The 18,298-nt window shown below is 43.7% G+C and overlaps 2 protein-coding genes across 9 annotated transcripts in view; one reads left to right on the forward strand and one right to left on the reverse strand.

The window, feature by feature from the left end:
* The window catches only part of PROS1 (protein S), a 34,279-nt gene extending 33,166 nt beyond the window's left edge, over window positions 1-1,113 (reverse strand). The window contains exon 1 of one of the 2 annotated variants that reach the window (XM_075169399.1): window positions 940-1,113. In XM_075169399.1, the coding sequence (XP_075025500.1) occupies window positions 940-1,018 (79 nt within the window). In that variant the 5' untranslated portion in view covers window positions 1,019-1,113. The other variant, XM_075169391.1, reaches the window with a different exon arrangement.
* A 652-nt stretch (window positions 1,114-1,765) lies between these two features.
* The window catches only part of ARL13B (ARF like GTPase 13B), a 52,751-nt gene continuing 36,218 nt past the window's right edge, over window positions 1,766-18,298 (forward strand). For 4 of the 7 annotated variants that reach the window (XM_075169411.1, XM_075169420.1, XM_075169429.1 and 1 more), the window contains exons 1-4: window positions 1,766-2,014; window positions 7,606-7,780; window positions 9,535-9,605; window positions 12,868-13,117. In XM_075169411.1, the coding sequence (XP_075025512.1) occupies window positions 7,722-7,780; window positions 9,535-9,605; window positions 12,868-13,117 (380 nt within the window). In that variant the 5' untranslated portion in view covers window positions 1,766-2,014; window positions 7,606-7,721. Of the gene's footprint in view, window positions 2,015-7,605; window positions 7,781-7,928; window positions 7,986-9,534; window positions 9,606-12,867; window positions 13,118-18,298 lie in introns of those variants that run through there. The other 3 variants (XM_075169448.1, XM_075169458.1, XM_075169438.1) reach the window with 3 other exon arrangements.

The raw sequence follows: 18,298 nt of genomic DNA on the forward strand, positions 1-18,298 counted from the left end.
GAAATGAACATGACAAAAGATTTACTAGAAAATTTATTTTTAGGACCTGTTCAAAAATAAGTTATAAAATGAACTTTTATGTTTCCATACCGTTCCTTTCATAGCCAGAATCCCTAGCATTCAAACACTAGTCTGACTAGTAAACATTAGGTTTTTCTTCTGCCTGTTTAATCATTAGTAAAACACGTCAGAAACAGGCTTACTCTGAGCTGCAATTCTGTTTGTTCCAGATACACATTTGTCTTCTTTTAGTACTAAGCTCAAAGATTTTCGTGTCAAAGACATAAGCTTTCATTTTTTTTTTTTTTTTAATCTATATGTGACAGCAAGTAGTTCTTACGTAGGCCGATAGGTCTGAACTCATCAAGAGAGTCAGGGCTGCTTGCCTGGACTCCACAATAGTGCCACTCTCCTGAGACTATGATCTACCGAGTATTTTTCTTCCAAGCCAATCAAGCGCTATTTGAAGGCACACATTCCCCTGAGCTGCAAGCTGCGTTTCGGCCGCACGCAGCTTCCGAGCCGCGACCGGCCCCAAGTTACAGCTCAGCTGCCCCAACAGCAACGGCTGGCTTCGAGAAAGCTCCCAAAACCGACGGGGTCAAGGCGTCCTACCACCGCGGTGGCTCAGTGGCACCTACCCGGGAAGGGAGGACGCGATGCACCGGACCGCTGGGGAGGGCCGCCCGTACCGCACCACTCCGGGCCGCCCCTCGCCTCGGTGCTGAGGCGGCCGCCGGCGGCACCCCGTCCCCACGCCCACGGCGAACGGCGCCGGCCCCTCGGTCGGCAGCTGCCGCGGGGCCCCCTCGCCCCCATCCCCAAGGCGCTCCCGGCGCTGAGGGGCGGGCGGCTGGGAGCGCGAGGGGCGCTAACGGACACCGCCCGCGCGCCCCGGCCCGGCTCGCCCCCCCCGCGCCCCCGCCTAGCCTCACTCACAGGTCGCGGCCTCCGCGAGGGCGATGGCCACCGCCAGGCCCGCCAGCAGCGGGAGGCACCGCCTGCAGCGCGGCCTCATCGCTACCGGGGGACGGCCGGGACCGGGCAGGGCGCCGTGACTGCGCGGCGGCTCCTCTGCGCGGCGGCCGGGGCGGCGGGGCCGGGCGAGCCTCTGGGGGCGGGAGGGAGGGGCAGCGGGGCGTGGGGGGGAGGCTGGGCCGCGTCCGGGCAGCGTTGCCCTGCGGGAGCGTCAGCAGGCCGCCGGGGGCAGCGCCGCGGGCGATTCGCGCCTGACCCGCTGCCGGGCCGCGCCGAGCCGAGGGGCGGCCCTGGGGGCGGCGGCCGCGGGAGCCAGGCACGCAGGGCTCCGCGGGCATCCCCCCCGGGAGCCGCTCCCGGCGCGCCGCGCACGGCGAGCGGGAGGGCGCAAACCAAGGAGGGCCGCGCACCAGCGGGAGCGGGGCAAAGCGGGCCCGGTGGGCATTACTGTAGGGTCGCGCCGTCGCCGGGCGCGCGCGCCGTTGTTTACTTTCAGGCGGGGGGCCCCGGGGGGGAGCGTTCTGTCCCTTACAGCTGATTGGCTGATCCTCCGCGGGCACCGCAGAAGCCGCCCGCTCCTATTGGTTAGCGGCAGGCCTGCCCTCTCGTGCTTCTCCGCCCGAGCGTCGGAGTTGTTTGCCTTCGCGCTCCGGAGAAGTTTGTCCTTTCCGGTGTCCCGTTAGCGGTAACCAGGGGTTACCGGCCTGGTTACGCGTCCCTACTGCCTCGGAGATCTCGGCTTCGACCAATGGGCGGCTTCGCGTGAGCGGGGAGCCGGGCACGTGACCCCGCAGCGGCTGCGTCGGGCCCGGCGCGGCGGAGCCGAGCGGAGCGCCGCGGCCGCCGCCTGCCCCTCACCGCTCCCGTGTTCGGCCGCGGCCTACCCGTCGCCCGGGGTAACGCCATCCAGCTGGCCGCCGCCGTGGCGGGGACGGGCTGCGCGGCGCGGAGCCCCTGGGGGCGCGGGCGGGCAGCGCGGAGCCGTTAGCGCTCGGGCTGTGCGGCCTCATCGCCTCGCGCCTCCGCTGAGCGACCGGTAAGTGCCGCCGGGCGGGGACGGGGGGCGCGCAGGCAGCGGCGGCGGCTCCGGGGCTTGCCGGCCGCCGCGGTTGCTGGTGTGAAGCGGCGGTTGTGCAGCTCGCCCCCGTCCCGGACCCGCCGGGGCCTGTTTTTCCAGAAGCGGCGGGCTGCCGGCGTCGCCGCGGGACAGGGGCGAGGCTGGCAGCCCGGGGTCTCCACGGGAGGCTTCTTCAGGTGTTTGCGCCGCCGGGGAGGGTCCAGAGTAAGTCTGCTCTCGACGGGGCTGGGGCATCTCCCGGGCGGGCTGACGGATGCGGTCGCAGCGGTGGAGGGGTCGCCCCGCCAGACTGGGGCCGAGCCTCCTGCTCGGCTCCCGGCTGGCGGAGCTCGGCTCGAGTTTCTTCCAGCTCTGCTCCAGTCTCGCCGTATAAAAGACATAGGTGTGTGTCCGCAATGGCAGCCTCGGGCTGTCGGTGTTTGGCAGCCTGCGTGTAAGTCTTTAAGCAATACAGAGTAGATTTTCTCTGAAATGTTGTTTTTTAAAAAAACAAAAAAAGTACTCCCACAGTGGAAGAGACAAGCAGAGAAAACTTGCCTGAACCAAAGTCACTGGATTTTAGGGCTGCTTCTTTTTTGGAAACACAAGAACCATAGGGTTTTTTGGAAACACAAGGGTAGCTGGAAAGTGCGGAAACTCACTTGAACTGCTAGTCTTGTAGTAACTTTTCTTTACAGAAGAGCTGTTGGTCCTAGAGCTATTTTTCACAAATACTTGTAGGCTTCAGTCTTTCAAGATGTTACAGTTCTCACTTGCACTTCATGCACTTGTTAACTACACCGCAATTTTGGCAGAGAGGATGGTGTTCAGATTTTTGCTGAATACGCTGCCTTCACTGCTCAATCACTTGGTTTGCTGTTCAAAATATAACACAATACAACTGAAATACTATGTTGTTACAATAAAATTCAAACAAGTCAGGCAAGAAACATCATGGTAGGAAGTTAAATAATTAAACTTTATGAGGAGGGTCAGCTTTAAATGGTTTGTTTTAAGAAAAAGTGTATTTTAAGGAAAGTGAGAGATTGATATGACAGTGAAAAAATTCTCTACCATAAAAGCCTCAACCAAAGGCAGAACATTTAGTGTGAACTCTGACACTGAAATATGTAAAAAGGTGCTTGTTTTGTACTTTGATATGGAAGTAGATAAACTTACTCATCATATGACTTTGGATGTTGGACTTGCTGGTACCCAGTACTTTGGATCACATAACATATGGGCTGCTAAGTAGCTCTTGATCTAAATCTAGAGTGTAAAGAGTTAATGCAGTTGTCTGGTATGTTTTCCTTAGTCTCTGTAGTACACTTTTTCTGTTCTCTTACCTAAAAATGGGATCTTTGACATTCTTTGTCCTTTACACTTGTGCTGACCTGCTAGCTAAATGGTATACTAGCTTAACTACACAGTTTTACATATTTCTGAGCTTGTGGGCATGTTGGTTTTGCTTCACTTGAACAAGCATAAAGAGTTCAAGCTGACAGATATAATATCTTGAACAACTTCTGAATGTTGTTAATGCAACATATAAAATACATGTAGTATGTTCTGTATATATTTCAGAGATCAATTTTTTTGTCTATTACTAGTTCAAGAAATGCAGTCTCTCCAAAATAGCATAACACAATGTGATTTGCCTCCCTACCTTAATTTTCTCAGCAGTGTTGAATGCCCTTTCTTTCTATAGTGGCATGTTTTGGAATTTTTTTATCTTATTTGTCACATCCTGCCTACCCCCCTTTGGGGTTTTGTATTTAAACAAGATTCCTCTGCCATGACATAGTTATTCTCTGCTCTTCACTCTTTTACAAGTTTTCTTAATCTTATGAATCCCATTTGAATGCTATGGGCCATATCTGTGCTTAAAAGCGATTTTGTGACAATTTGCAAAGCTTGACAATCTGTATAATATGGGATGGGAATTGTTCTGTGATGATGCTCAGGCACTGAAAATGTTACACTTTTGTCAGTGCATTGTTCATTGAGCTGTTACATTTTGCTTTTCATCAGAACTAGCTGAAAATTTGTGTACCCATGTTCTCAAAGTTAGCTTTGTTGGTACTTGCTTGTGGGTTGAGGCACCACACTCCACTGCATGTGAGTTTTTTTGAGTTTTTTTTTGATTTTGGATTCTTTGGAGCCCGATTTTGGTACTTGTAATAGTTATAATCATCTTGCTCTCCTTTTCAGGAACTTCTCTGTTCTTCACAAACTAAGCTCTCCTGTGGAGAAGTTATTCTCAGGTGCTCTTGTATAATGGAATATAAATATTTAAGCAGTATCTGTTGTCTCTGCTGTGAAAGAAATCTGACCTGTTTCTGACACTGAATGATTGCAGATCCACACAAAGGCATCCTTGAATACAGCGGCTTCATAAGATCAGGAGGAGTTCTCAGTTCCTACCTATATAAATTATCTAAACCATCATAGTTTGTTAGGGACAAAATATGTTTGTTAGGGATAGTTCCTCCATTTTTTTTCCACTTTTATTGGTCTAAATTGGGAAGGTGACAACTTTGGAAAGTTATCATATTTAATTATTCAGTTGTCTGCATCATTTGAAATTACCTTAATTTGAGGTTAGTTATCATTTAAAATATGAAAGGAATGTCGTCTTTTTTTTTTTTTGAACGGAGTTTTGAGAAACAAGCTGTAGGAAACTTGCTGTGGTAATTCAAAGTGTCACTACTCTCAGTTAATCTGCTCATAGAGGCAAGTTAGCAGTAGAGAATATCTGTCTACATCTCAGCTATTCTGATACGAATCCAGTTGGGCTTTTTAGCTTAAGCTGCTGATCAAAATGTGAGCTGAGATGATGTGAGCCTATGACCTGAGGTAATAGTGCACATTCCTTCTGCAAGGGTTGTGATAATCTCTGGAGGAGAGATTGGTATGTCATTAACCACCATCCCCTGTCCCATGACGTATGCACAGATATTATTCCTCTATTCCATAGCTCCCCCCCATGCTGATTCCCCGAATAAGAACAGTTGATGACTTGGGGCTCCATCTCTGGAGGTGGTCACTCAGGACAGGGGAAGTGGCATGTTGGACCGTTCAGTGCCAAGACCCCTTTGGGTTGAGTCACTGCCACACTCGCCTGGTTCCTCATAAGGCTCATCCTCCTTTGGTTCAAGTGGTTACTGCTGTACTGTTCCTGTAACATCCAACTCAAATCGTGGGTTATTTTCCCCCCAGTTTAAATCTCCTTGAGATATACACACTGCATTTCCCCATCCTTCCACATTACCCACCAAGTGCACTTGAGCAAACATACTCTCACGGTTTAACCCCAGCCAGCAACTAAGCACCACCCAGCCGCTCGCTCATTCCCCCCTGGTGGGATGGGGGAGAGAATCGGAAGAGTAAAAGTGAGAAAACTTGTGGGTTGAGATAAAGACAGTTTAATAAGTAAAGCAAAAGCCGTGCACGCAAGCAGAGCAAAACAAGGAATTCATTCACTCCTTCCCATCGGCAGGCAGGTGTTCAGCCATCTCCGGGAAAGCAGGGCTCCATCATGCGTAACGGTGACTTGGGAAGACAAACGCCATCACTCCAACATCCCCCCCTTTCTCCTTCTTCCCCCAGCTTTACATGCTGAGCATGACGTCATATGGTGTGGGATATCCCTTTGGTCAGTTGGGGTCAGCTGTCCCGGTTGTGTCCCCTCCGAACTTCTTGTGCATCCACAGCCTCCTCGCTGGTGGGGTGGGGTGAGGAGCAGAAAAGGCCTCAACTCTGTGTAAGCCCTGCGCAGCAACAACGAAAACATCCCTGCGTTATCAACACTGTTTCCAGCACAAATCCAAAACGCAGCCTCATACTAGCTACTGTGAAGGAAATTCACTCTTTCCCAGCCAAAACCAGCACACGTAATCCCACAAATGGCTTTGCCTTTTGCCAAGGGAGGAGCAACCTACACAGCCTTTTCCAGCCACTAACAAGTGCTGGACTGTAATGCGCAGTAAAACAAGCAAGCTCAGTGACCAGCACAGGAGTCTGCCAATTAACAACTATAATGTGCTCAGATCAAAGCTGTCATTATCTTTAGCCCCACGTTCGGCACAGAGGAGGGCTGTGGTGGGTTGACCCTGGCCAATAGCTAAACACGCACTCAGTGACTTGCTCACTTCCCTCTCCCATGGGATGGGGAGAAGATAGAAGGAAGATGAGAAGACTCGTGGATAGAGATAATGGCGGTTTAATGAGGAAAGCAAAAGCTGAGCGAAAAAGGGGAATTAATCACTGCTTCCTATCAGTGGGCAGATGTCCAGCCACTTTCTGGAAAGCGGGGCCTCAGCATACTTAACGGCTGCTTGGGAAGACAAACGCAATAACCATGAACATTCCCCCTTCCTTCTCTTTTCCCTGAGCTATTTTTTGGTGAGCATGACATCGTATGGTATGGAATAACGCTCCTGTTGGTTGGGGCTGGCTGTGTCCCCTCCCAACCTCTTGCCCACCCCAGCCTACTGGCTAGGGTGAGAGGGCGGCAGGGCAGACTGGGAAAGAGAGAAAGCGTCGATGCTGTGCAAGCACTGTCCAGCAACAGTCAAAATATTTGTGTGTTATCAGCAGTGTTTTAGCCAAAAATACAAAGCACAGCACCATACAGGCTGCTGTGAAGAAAATAGCAGCCAGACTTGGTATGTCATCCTACCAGGGAGGTTGTGGATTTGAACTCATGAAGTAAAATTTCCCAAAGCTTGCTGGTGAGAGGCCTTTACCTGGACGACTACTGTTGTTCGCAGTAGGATTATTGTAGCTGAATAACTAAGGGAGTTTTAAAGCTTTTGTATCTTTGTGCACTTGACTGCATGGTTTGTATAAGCTTTAGTGTTTCATAGCTAAGTGAATACAAAGAAATAAAACATGCATATGATCACACAGTTATTCTCCATTGTTTGTTCCACAGAGCAACATCAGAAAGAGGAATATTCCCTGTTTCTTTCTCCTGCTTGAAGAGTAGAAAATGGGCTTGTAAAATGATGGAAGTACTTGATACTTCTATTTAATTTAGTGACAATTACTAGGTATTAAGTTGCCAGTTCCTCAAAGTACTCACTAGAGAACCCAGTTTACTTGTTGTGGAATCTTTTTGTGTAAAAGAAATTGACAGTTAAATGAACATACTTAACAGGTAGGACATTCTTTGTTTGCTTTTAATGTCTTATCCTGTTATATTCTTACAAGACTTACTCATGCTTGAAATTGGTCCTTATTTTCTGTCAATCAGCAGCACTGCGGGATGTGTTAGTGAGGCAAGCACTGGAATTTCGTAGCTTGATGTGTCGTACTGCTCTAACTTGCAGGTTTCCTTATGTGCAGTGGTCTTGCATTATTATTTTGTGTGAGTACTGTGTTGTAGATATGTAAAATGGGGGCAGATGAAGTGTGAGAGGATGGAAAAGTGAAAGACATAATGAGACTGTCATGGGTCTGACTGAATATGACACACTCTGAATAGACAGGCTGCTGCTAGGGAAATGCTTGCCTTGGTTATACATAGGGGCTAACTATGCGATTTGTTTTTTTTTTTTCCTTGCTAGCAGTGACAAGACGACATCTGGGTCTCTGCAGTCTCTCTCCCAGTCGTCTTGGGTTGTTCTGGCCCGTCCACATCGTTTCTGTAGCTTTCGTGGCTCTGGATGGCTAGTGAAGAGGGATGTTCAGTCTAATGGCCAATTGCTGCAGCTGGTTAAAACGGTGGCAGGAACCTGTCAGGTAAACATGTGAAAGTATTTGACATTTCTGTGCTGACCTTCCCAAACTGTATTTTGTGTCCTCTCACCTATGTTTTACTTTACTTGCTATATAACATTCTTTTGTATTTTTTAATTCCGAGACACAATCCATCTTTTTTTTCTCCAAGAGAGAATCAATACATCTTCTGAACCTAAAAATGAAATGTTAATCATCTGTAATTCAGGTACTTTGTTTCTGACTCCAGGAAAGTATCAAGTTCAAAATATTGTCCTTCGCATATTGTTTCCTCAGGTTGAGCATTATGGCGTGATGCTAGACTGTTTATGTAAAGTTTATTTGGTTTTTGTCTTACTGATTTAGTTTCTATATTTTGAGATTCTGAAGTGTAATGTGTTAAAACACTTTGTTGTCAAGAGTAGACTGTAACCCCAGTGTAATACCAGTTTTCTTACTATTATCTAAGTATCTTAATAGTGCATTTTGGGGGTAGCCTGGTGATCCATTCTCGCTTATGGAATTCTACTGTTCTCGTTTGTTTTTGTTACTTTGACATCCTGCATCCTTTTCCCTCCAGTTAGCAGAGATGCATAGATAGTGCGTAGTTTGTTTCAAACTATTTACAAACTATGGGGAAGGGAAATAAAGGGTACACCACGCTTATTTATACTTCACACTCAGGTAGGAGGATTTGTTCTTTTCTTCAATGCTACATAGTTTAGGTTTTACAGGAGGTCCTGCTGTTCAAAGAACTATATTGGATTGAATAGCTTTCTGACACCACCAATGTATTACAGACAATTGTGAGTTTATAAATGTTCATGGCTGTTTTGATTTTAGCTTACTGTTGAAGTATAATTTACTATGATCCTACTGTTCATTTTTAGGTTCTTTTCTCAGAACTTTTTGGCTCTTCTGAAAGAACTTGCATAAATTATACTTCATGTATGATGCTATTATAGTTTTAAGACTGGAAATAACAATGTTTTTAGTATTCCTTCGCTTAAAGGGGCATAAAATTGAGCAAATTCCTTTGGCTCCTCTGAGTCTTTGTGAATAGGAGGAACAATTGAGGTATACACATAGATATGTTTTTCCTATTGCTTTGCTTAAAATCCTTTCCTGGTATAAATTCTAACCTGTATACCAGTTTGCTAACATATTGTACGTACTCAACACCACTGGTTTGCACATTTGCAGTCTAGATTGCTCCTGCGTGAAACAAAGGCACAATGAGCACCAGTGCCACTTATTTACAGCATCTGATGTTGTCTACACAAGTGTTATATACTGTATAGTGTTGTTCAGAGGCACTGGTTGAGACAGAGATAAATTTTTAGTGTAGGCACAACTTTGAGGCAGAGAGATGGTAAAAATTCAGGGGAATAGAAGTGAAATTACAGAAATTGTTAAAGAGACGATGACCACACCAAAAAAAAAGGATAAAATTTACAGTACTGTGAAATTAAGTTTCAGCAGCCAAAAACAAGTTGAAAGCAAAATCATTGTCTCATGTGAAACTTACAGCACAGTGTTAGACTTCTCATTTCATACCTAGTTCTGCAGTTCTGTCTAATCAGATGGTTTGACATATTGAACACCAGATACACAATTGTAACACTGCCTGCTACTTGGTATTTTGATACCTATTCTTTCTACTACTTTGTGGTAAATTTGCTATGCATGTATTAAAAAATTTAATAAAATAAGTGATGTCTAGTTAGAGGAAAAAAGATTTGAAATATCTTTCTTTTTTTTTTTTTTTCCTTATGGAGGAAGGTGACACTAATAATGGTGGGTCTTGATAATGCTGGTAAAACTGCTACAGTCCGAGGAATTCAAGGAGGTAAGCAATTAATTTGTTTATAATTTAAATGGAGCATTGAAAGAGAGAATATAATTACTAATTTTCCATCATTTTAATCTAAAAATATTGCTTCATCCCTTAATTTATCTCTCCCTCCCATATAGTTGAAAGAAAATTTTGGTGATTGTACACCAAAAGTGGTACAAGTGTGGTTGCCAAAAGGAGCATGACACAGACCCCATTGTGTGAAGACCTGTGGATGAGAGGAAAAATTAAGGGATCTTACCTTTGAAACATAAAGATCCTGTTTTTTGATATCCAGCAAGTCGTGCTAGGGTGGCTTAAAAAGTAGGTGCTCCTGGTCATGTGCTTTATGCTTAGGAGAAGTAGCAGAGCAAGCTCTGTGTTTGCGCATTGGCCACTGCACTTAACATCATGTTGAGCTAATGTAGACCAAATCAGTGGTAGTTCAACAAAGTTGCTACCGTTCTGCTACGTATTTTTCAAAGGTAATAGTATGGTGTAGAGGCAAGGTAGATAGTATGGAGAGCGCTGCCTCTTAAGACATTGCACCATGCTGCATTAGAGCCCTTAGTCCACTGAGACAGAAAAAATTAGTCCACAGAGGTGTTTAATTATCTTGGAAACACTAAGACCAAATGTTCAGAGTACCCTGGTGCTTATGTGCCTTGAGTTGACCACTGTATTGTTAAGTGTGCAAAATGCTAAATTGCAACAAAATCTGTTCAGGGTTCTTGTTTAAATTTTATGAGCATCATAGCGTATTTTTGGACTAGAGGAAGGTTTTTTCAGTAGTTCAATAAATAGCTGAAGGAACATTGTAACTACAAACAAGCCGTCTGTCTCCATCAGTTGCTTTAAGTGAAAGAAAGTGTAGGACAAAAAGTCTGAAGGCTGTAGACCACGTTCTAATTAATAATTACTTTGAATTAATGCGATGATACAAAATATTCTGCTTAATGGTGTGTTTCACATCTTAGTATACATCAGAGACCTGATCATTCCGCCCCGCCCCCCGCTCCCCCCGTGTGCATGTGCTGAAGTTGCTTTCAGGTGACCATCCAGTAATGCGCATACATCAGTAAACTTTGTATAAAAATCAGTGTTGTATATATGTATAATGAGGAAAAGGTTTGAAAGACCGAAATTGCATGTGTATGTATATAACATAAAGGATGGTTCTAGTGATACATATTTTATATCATTATTTATCACCAGAAAAGCACTAGCAATTTTCTAGGCACTTACTTCAGTAAGAGACCACTTGATTTTGGAGGGTACTTTGCACCATCCAATGACACATGCAAGCAGGATATAATTTGAGATAAAAACTTGTGCTTATGGAAACAAAAATTCTGTTTTTTTTTCCCTTGTGCGATTGTTTTTCTAAATAACTTTCATCTTATGTAATAACAAGAGAGTACTTAGTAGTGTTTTGGCAGACTTGGAGACTCCACCTCGACTTTCTGTTTACGCGTGTTACTTAAGTTCACGGACTTGCTAAAGTGTGAATAAAGTTATGAATATTCTCTCATTTATATTCCTGAATCTTTGCCCTGAAAACATGAGTGCTTAGTTACTTAGCTTTCCATTCTGTTTCAAAATCAGCTTTAATGCCTTTATCAGCTAAATGTGACAGTTATTTCTAAAAGTCCTTTTTTTCTGGGAAAAAAATGGAATAAAGATGGGTATTTCTAAAGGGAAGCTCCAGGAAAAGATAGTTCTGACTTCTGTGACTGTTTCGCAGGGCTCGAATAGTGCTTGCCTTAGAAAGCAATTGGTTTTTTTCCTTAGCAGAGCTTGCAGAGATTAGAACCTTCAGTTAGTCTTCGGGGTTGACAAAATCAGTATTTTTGGCTGTGCACCAGTCATACAGACTGTAGGAGGAGACTGCAGTTATGATTGCTGGGTTTTAGCAGAAACCAAATATATTTCATTTTTTAGGACTCTTAAACCTAAGCAAATCACCAAACTCATATTTGCCAAAATGGATCTGCAGCTTATATGGCAGACCCTGTTTTCACATTGAAGTCTGTTTATTATGGGAGACCTCACCGTACAATAGGAGCAGATGTTTCAGCAATATCCCCTTACGTTCAGCACCATCAATAACTTTCACCCTTAACCAACCCTCATGTTCACATTGTTCTTTCTTGTAAGAGCACATACTTATGCCTCACAGTGCAAAACGTTCTTCAAAATAAAGTCTGCTGAGTTTTGAAGCTGTAGGTTTTCACAAATGGGGGTCCCGGACCCTTCTCTTCCTGAGTCTTGGCTTACACTGTTCTGGCCAAGGGGTCTGTTCTGAATCCCCATCTCGGCTGTGTGTGAAGGATTCTCTCAAAAAAGGAACGTGGTAGCAGAAGGCTGGTGGTGATTGAGCTTCTGCACTGCCCTTCAGAGCTCAGTGCTTTTGACCATGCCTTCATTTCTTCCTCTCAACAACCTGAGTTTTACATCTGTTTCTCCTGCCTTGTGTTACCAAGCTACGTAAAACAGTTGCAGAGATCCAATTAACTCACCCCTGCAGAGACAGCTTAGTGGTGTGAGGCAAGTACAGGCTTTCTTTGCCCTCCAGAAAGGGAGACAGCAGCAATAGTATTAAATATAAAGCTATAGCTTTTTAGCATATTGCATGGCAAACTAAAAAATAGAAAATAAAAATAAACAAACAAACAAAAGGCAAAACCTGATCAAGGGAATCAAGTAGTTTACATCTCAGAAGAAGATGGTTTCAGTCACTTCATCTCAGCCCTGGGTTTGAACTTTTGAAGCTGTTTTGGCAACTGTGAGGGATAAAGAATAAATTTGGCAGAGCACAAGGCTTCCCAGGTCATAATGCATTAACTGTTTTGTTTGTTTTCCTTCTCAAACTTGGATTAATACCATGCAAATGCTGTATAACTGCTCAGATGGGAGCGTTGGTGGTGAGGGGAAAAGTAAAAACTGCAGTACACTGAACACCACTGCAATTTAACTGTGGTGTTAAATATTGCATTTTTGGCTCTTCCCCTCCCCCCCCCCGCCCCCAGGGTGCTCCTGTCTAAATTAATGTAAAGTAACTGGTTGAGAGACTAGTGCGTTAATTTGAAATTACCTGAGGAGAGGGAAAATTCTAAATGTAAAAAATATGTGGTTAGCAATATGGTGTCACTTAACAGGGAGGGTTTGCTCCATGTTTTTAAAATACAAATTTTGCTACACAAATCACAATGTAAAATCCTCTTTAAATACCTAAGGACGCTTTTTACTGAAGGCTTTCTTCTTTCAACTCTGGCAGAGTCTCCTGAAGATGTGGCTCCAACAGTTGGGTTTTCCAAGATTGACCTTAAACAGGGACGCTTTGAAGTCACCATCTTTGATTTAGGAGGTGGAAAACGAATTCGAAATATCTGGAGAAATTACTATGCTGAGTCCTACGGTGTAATATTTGTTGTGGATTCTAGTGACATTGCAAGAATGGAAGAAACAAAGCAAGCCATGATAGAAGTTTTAAACAGCCCTAAGATATCAGGAAAACCTGTGTTAGTGTAAGTAATGTTAATAAATATTCTAATAATAATCTGAAATTTTGTAAATTTTGACCTTTCATACATCTAAAGAAGTATTTATGTATAGTATAAACATAAGTATAAAGTACACTAATACTACTGGAACTTTAGCACTAAGCAATATTACAATTAGTTTTACAGTATTTCTGAAGTATTTATTTATGCCAGTCTTAGTATCATACTAGTGGACAAAGCCTTTTCTTTCTTTTTTTCTTTCTTTCTTCCCTTCTTCTTTCCCTCTTGAGTTGTACATGGTGATATACTGAATCCATTCACTGCATCTGTCATTAGATCTTATTTAGTCCTTCTCAGGAGTATTTATTTCTCTTCTCTTTCATTAGTAGTGGAAAAATAATAAGGTTTTTTTTTTAAACTCTTTAAAATTCTAATATTACTCAAAATGATGTGATAGGTTAAAGGCTTTGCAAGTTTGGCATGGCAACATGGTGTAAAAATATTGTTACTATTTAGGCCTACATCAATTACTTAAATTGTAAATGGTTGATTATATTCTGCAATACCAGTAATCTCTCGGCAATAAATGTCTTGTTCACTTAACACATGGTGGTGCTGCTGATGCATGGTCAGCAAAATCTCATTAAAGAAGGTTTACTTTAATAGTATTTGGCATGTGCTTTTGTTTCAGTGCATGTGTTTTAATTAAAAAGAAAAAAAGTTAAAGTTTCAAAAGGTCTAGAGACATTTTTTCACAGAACAGATAGATTCATGAACTTCTCTGCTTCCAAACTATGTTTTGTAAAATATTGGAAATAACATATTTTATTAAATTCAGCCACACAAAAGGTCTCTGAGGACAAATACCCTTTTGATGCTACAAAATAAACTATGAAAGTTTAAAATGGTTTATCAGGACAATATCTTTGTCTGGTGGGCATAAGACCTCCATAATGCAGTAATTACACAACATTTCTGTGATACTGTGAAGAATCTGTAAAGCTAAGAGGAGAGACCTCTTTTAAAAAGAAGTGATGCTCTGGTGGTTTGAGGGTGAAACTGGCTAATCTGTTTTGGTCAAGTGGAGTGTAGTTCAGCAAGCTAATAGTGTATATGTTGAAAAATAGATTAGATTTTAACTTCCACTGCTATCTGAATGTTATTAGTACAGGGAAGGCAGTAAAACCAACTTAATGCAGCTAGTTTAACTAAAATCTGTTCTGAAAATGCAACTGTGCAGTGTTTCTAAATAAATACAACTTTAGGGTTTTTTTCATAGAAATCTCTATGCCCTAATCCCATAATAGAGTTTATTTGGGTGGCTGGCTGTACCTGCAGAGAGCCCACTCACTTCCCTGGGACTTGATCCTGCTTTTCAATCCATGTCAGTAGCTAATCAGAAGGCAGAGTGTATTAACCGAGTCAAACGGTGACTAAACTAAGTTTGTTGATGTTCTTCTAATTGATTGAGCCTCAAGCCTGTGAACAGAATTTGTTCTTGCAGTGTCCCAGTACTGTGGAGGTATCCAGTAGTTCTTTGTTTCATGATCCCTATATGAGCCTGCATCTTGAGTTACGAATTCTTTCCTGTATTGTCTTTGTTTTCTGTTTGGTGTCTGTGTTCATGGCATAGCTATGCTACTCTTGGCATTTGAAATCACGTAAAACCTAGAGTTTGTTCCAGTATTTGAAGCACTTCTTATATTGTGAAGCCTGCAAGTTGTGAAGCAGGAAGGCTTGGTCAGTAAGCACTAGTGTTTGTGGTATGGAAATTGAGTGCTTAGCAAATGAGATTAAACTGGTCCCGTGCACCTTCCCTTCCCCTGAAGATGCCTTTGGCTGGAGATGCAAATCCCTGTCACTCTCCTTGCCAAATAAGAGTTCTGTGGCATAAACTTTTTTTCCTTAAGTCCCTAAAACTGAAAAATGAAAATGTATCAAGAGCAGAATAAAGGAAACAGCAGATTTCCAAAGTTGTGGCGAAAGTTAGCCTTTTTTAATATTTCCCTGTTCTAAGGATGTTCAGCTTTTATTTTGTTTTGTTTTGTTTTTATTTTGTTTTGTTTTTTTTATAACGAGATACTTGGTGTCCATGTAGCAATAAGTTCCCTAATATCTTGCTAAGTTTCTAATCAGTGCATTTTAGTCTATGCATGTATGTGTGACAGCCAGTATTTACTGAAAACAATACAGTGACCTCTGAGTATTAAATCCAGGAAAGCTGAAGTTTACTTTAAGTAATTCCCTTCTCTCCTGTGCCTTTGCAATGCAGAGCACAATCTATTTCTCTTTTTATAGAATACGGTTATAATTTCATACCAGAGGCGAGAGACTCCTTATCTGTGATTTCCACACTCCACAAGTGTGTCTCGGGACTACTGCTTTGTTCCTCCAGCACTTGAAATAAGGAGAAGCAGAAAAACAGGTGTAATTTGTTTACTTTCTGCTGTCTGTAGGTGCACAGATTTCTCTACTATGTTATTTGTATGCTTAAATACAAAGCGCTTATTCATTAATGTTTTATTAATTACCAATTATCATCTTAAAAACTACTAAAAGAAACTAAAATTGAATGAAAAGGAGTGAGCTATAACTTGAAAGTGTGTGTGTGCTGAAGAATGATGAAAGAGGTATTGGTGACTTGATCAGAATGAAACAATTAAAATGTTTATACTGGATATTCATGTTTCCTTTTAAGCATAGATTGAACGGATGTACCAAAATTTAAACAGTGGTAGCACTGAATTTTGGTCTAATGTTATTTACCCTAACTTGTGCTGTATGCAGTATCTTGTACAATGAAATATATGTAAGTATGCTGTAAGATTGAATGCAAGTCCACTCTGGATTTTGAAGGCAGCAGCAAAAGTTGCTGTATATGCAGTATCAGGTATATCATTGTGTCTATCTAGCATCTGCTTGTCTCTCAAGTAACCTCCTGGTTATGCCCCCCTTTTTCTCGGCCCCCCCCTTTTTTGCTCCCCCCCCCCCGGCCTCTACCCCCCCCCTTCGCTTCCCCCCCCCCCCCTTCGCTTCCCCCCTCCCCCGTTCGCTTCCCCGCCCGCCGTTCGCTTCCCCGCCCGCCGTTCGCTTCCCCCCGCCGTTCGCTTCCCGACTGGTTCTCCCCCCCCCCTTTGTCTCCCCCCCCCCTTTGTCTCCCCCCCCCCTTTGTCTCCCCCCCCCCTTTGTCTCCCCCCCCCCTTTGTCTCCCCCCCCCCTTTGTCTCCCCCCCCCTTTGTCTCCCCCCCCTTTGTCTCCCCCCCCTTTGTCTCCCCCCCCTTTGTCTCCCCTCCTTGTCTCCCCCCCCTTGTCTCCCCCCCCTTGTCTCCCCCCCCCTTGTCTCCCCCCCCCTTGTCTCCCCCCCCTTGTCTCCCCCCCCTTGTCTCCCCCCCCTTGTCTCCCCCCCTTGTGTCTCCCCCCCTTGTGTCTCCCCCCCTTGTGTCTCCCCCCCTTGTGTCTCCCCCCCCTTGTCTCCCCCCCCTTGTCTCCCCCCCCTTGTCTCCCCCCCCTTGTCTCCCCCCCCTTGTCTCCCCCCCCTTGTCTCCCTCCCCCTTGTCTCCCTCCCCCTTGTCTCCCTCCCCCTTGTCTCCCTCCCCCTTGTCTCCCCCCCCCTTGTCTCCCCCGCCCTTGTCTCCCCCGCCCTTGTCTCCCCCGCCCTTGTCTCCCCCCCCCGTCTCCCCCGCCCTTGTCTCTCCCCCGCCCTTGTCTCTCCCTCCCCACTTTGTGTCCCCCCCCCGCTTTTGTCTCTCCCCCCCACTTTGTCTCTCCCCTCCCTTTTTCTCTTTGTATACATCTGGTAGATAATAATCAAAAAGACAGAATTACCTTTTTCGTTTGCATTTATGTGCTTTCATTTTTCTGGACAAAACTAATTTTGCCAGTTGGATTGGGGAAAAATAAAATCTTCATGACTGGTAGCTAAGATGGACCTTTGAAATAAACCATTGCTCATCAGACAATTAAATTTGTGTATATGTAAAGGAACATTCCAGTTATCAGGTTATCAGCGTCATATTTGTGGCTGTGCTCTGTCATATTTTCCTTATTAGTTAACAGAACTTGGAAAGGAATGATACTAGAGTGGTAGCAGTGGTAAGGAGGCAGGAATTTGCCTCTGGACAAGAATTCTCATCTGTCAGAGTTCTTTTCCCCATCTGCCTTTATACCATGGACTACCTCAGCATATATAAAGAGAAAACTTGAAACAGAAATTGCATTCTCTGTTAGGTAAATTAATGCTTACTAGAGCTTTCATCCTGTTTTACTTGTAGAGTTCCTGGTGTTCAGAACATTAGGATTTGGATTAAGAAGAGTGCTGCTGTTGAATACTTTTAGAAAATCAGTTGCTCAATAATAATACTAAGAGGAAATAAAATACAATTTGTATAACTCTGTAGTAATGAATAAACACATTCCCTAATATACTCACCTTTTCTTACATACTCTGACCTCTCCCACTAGTTCCTGAAGTCTTATCCTCTTTCGCCTTCTCTTCCCTTTCTCCATTCAGCATTTCCTCTCTGGCTGGGTAAGCACATGCTGTGTTTGGTTGTGGTGCGACACTGAAGTACTCTGCTGTCTGTTGCCTTTGAGAATAGATGAAGTGAATGAATCAAAACTAGTTTTGGTATCTCTCTTCTACCTGTGTGAATTTGGTATAGGACAGCAGTACGGTGATTGTAAGAGCTAACTGTCCTTGCAAAAATGGTCCGGAAAAGTAGTGGGAAAAAAGCTTTTTCTACTCAGGTAAGCAAGTTTTGATGTGATGTAATGAGTAAAATACATGCTGAATCATGAAGTTCCTTTATCTAAATATATCTCCTTCTTATCTTTAAATACTTAAAGAAGAAAATAACATATCCAAATTTAGATAACTGTATGTTTCTTCCTGTAAAAAGGTAATGTTCTTTATAACTATGGGGTCTGGTTTATTACAGTAAAAACATCTCTGGTAGTAACATTTAAATAGAAGTATTCTCCAGTTGTTTGCTGTTACATGATGGCAGGTTTGTCCACTGCTCTACGTATTAATTCAATACTCTGTAGATTCATTCAGTTTTAGGATTTTCTCATTTGCTGATGTGGAGTTGGAGTTCTAAAAAAAAAAACAAAATAAAAAAAAACCAAAACCAAAACCCAAACAAAAAAAAAACAAACCAAAAAAGACCAAAAAAAAAAAAACCCCACAAACAACCGAAAACAAAA

The sequence above is a fragment of the Calonectris borealis genome, chromosome 1 (genome assembly GCF_964195595.1).
Source record: "Calonectris borealis chromosome 1, bCalBor7.hap1.2, whole genome shotgun sequence".
Classification (NCBI taxonomy): Eukaryota; Metazoa; Chordata; class Aves; order Procellariiformes; family Procellariidae; genus Calonectris; species Calonectris borealis.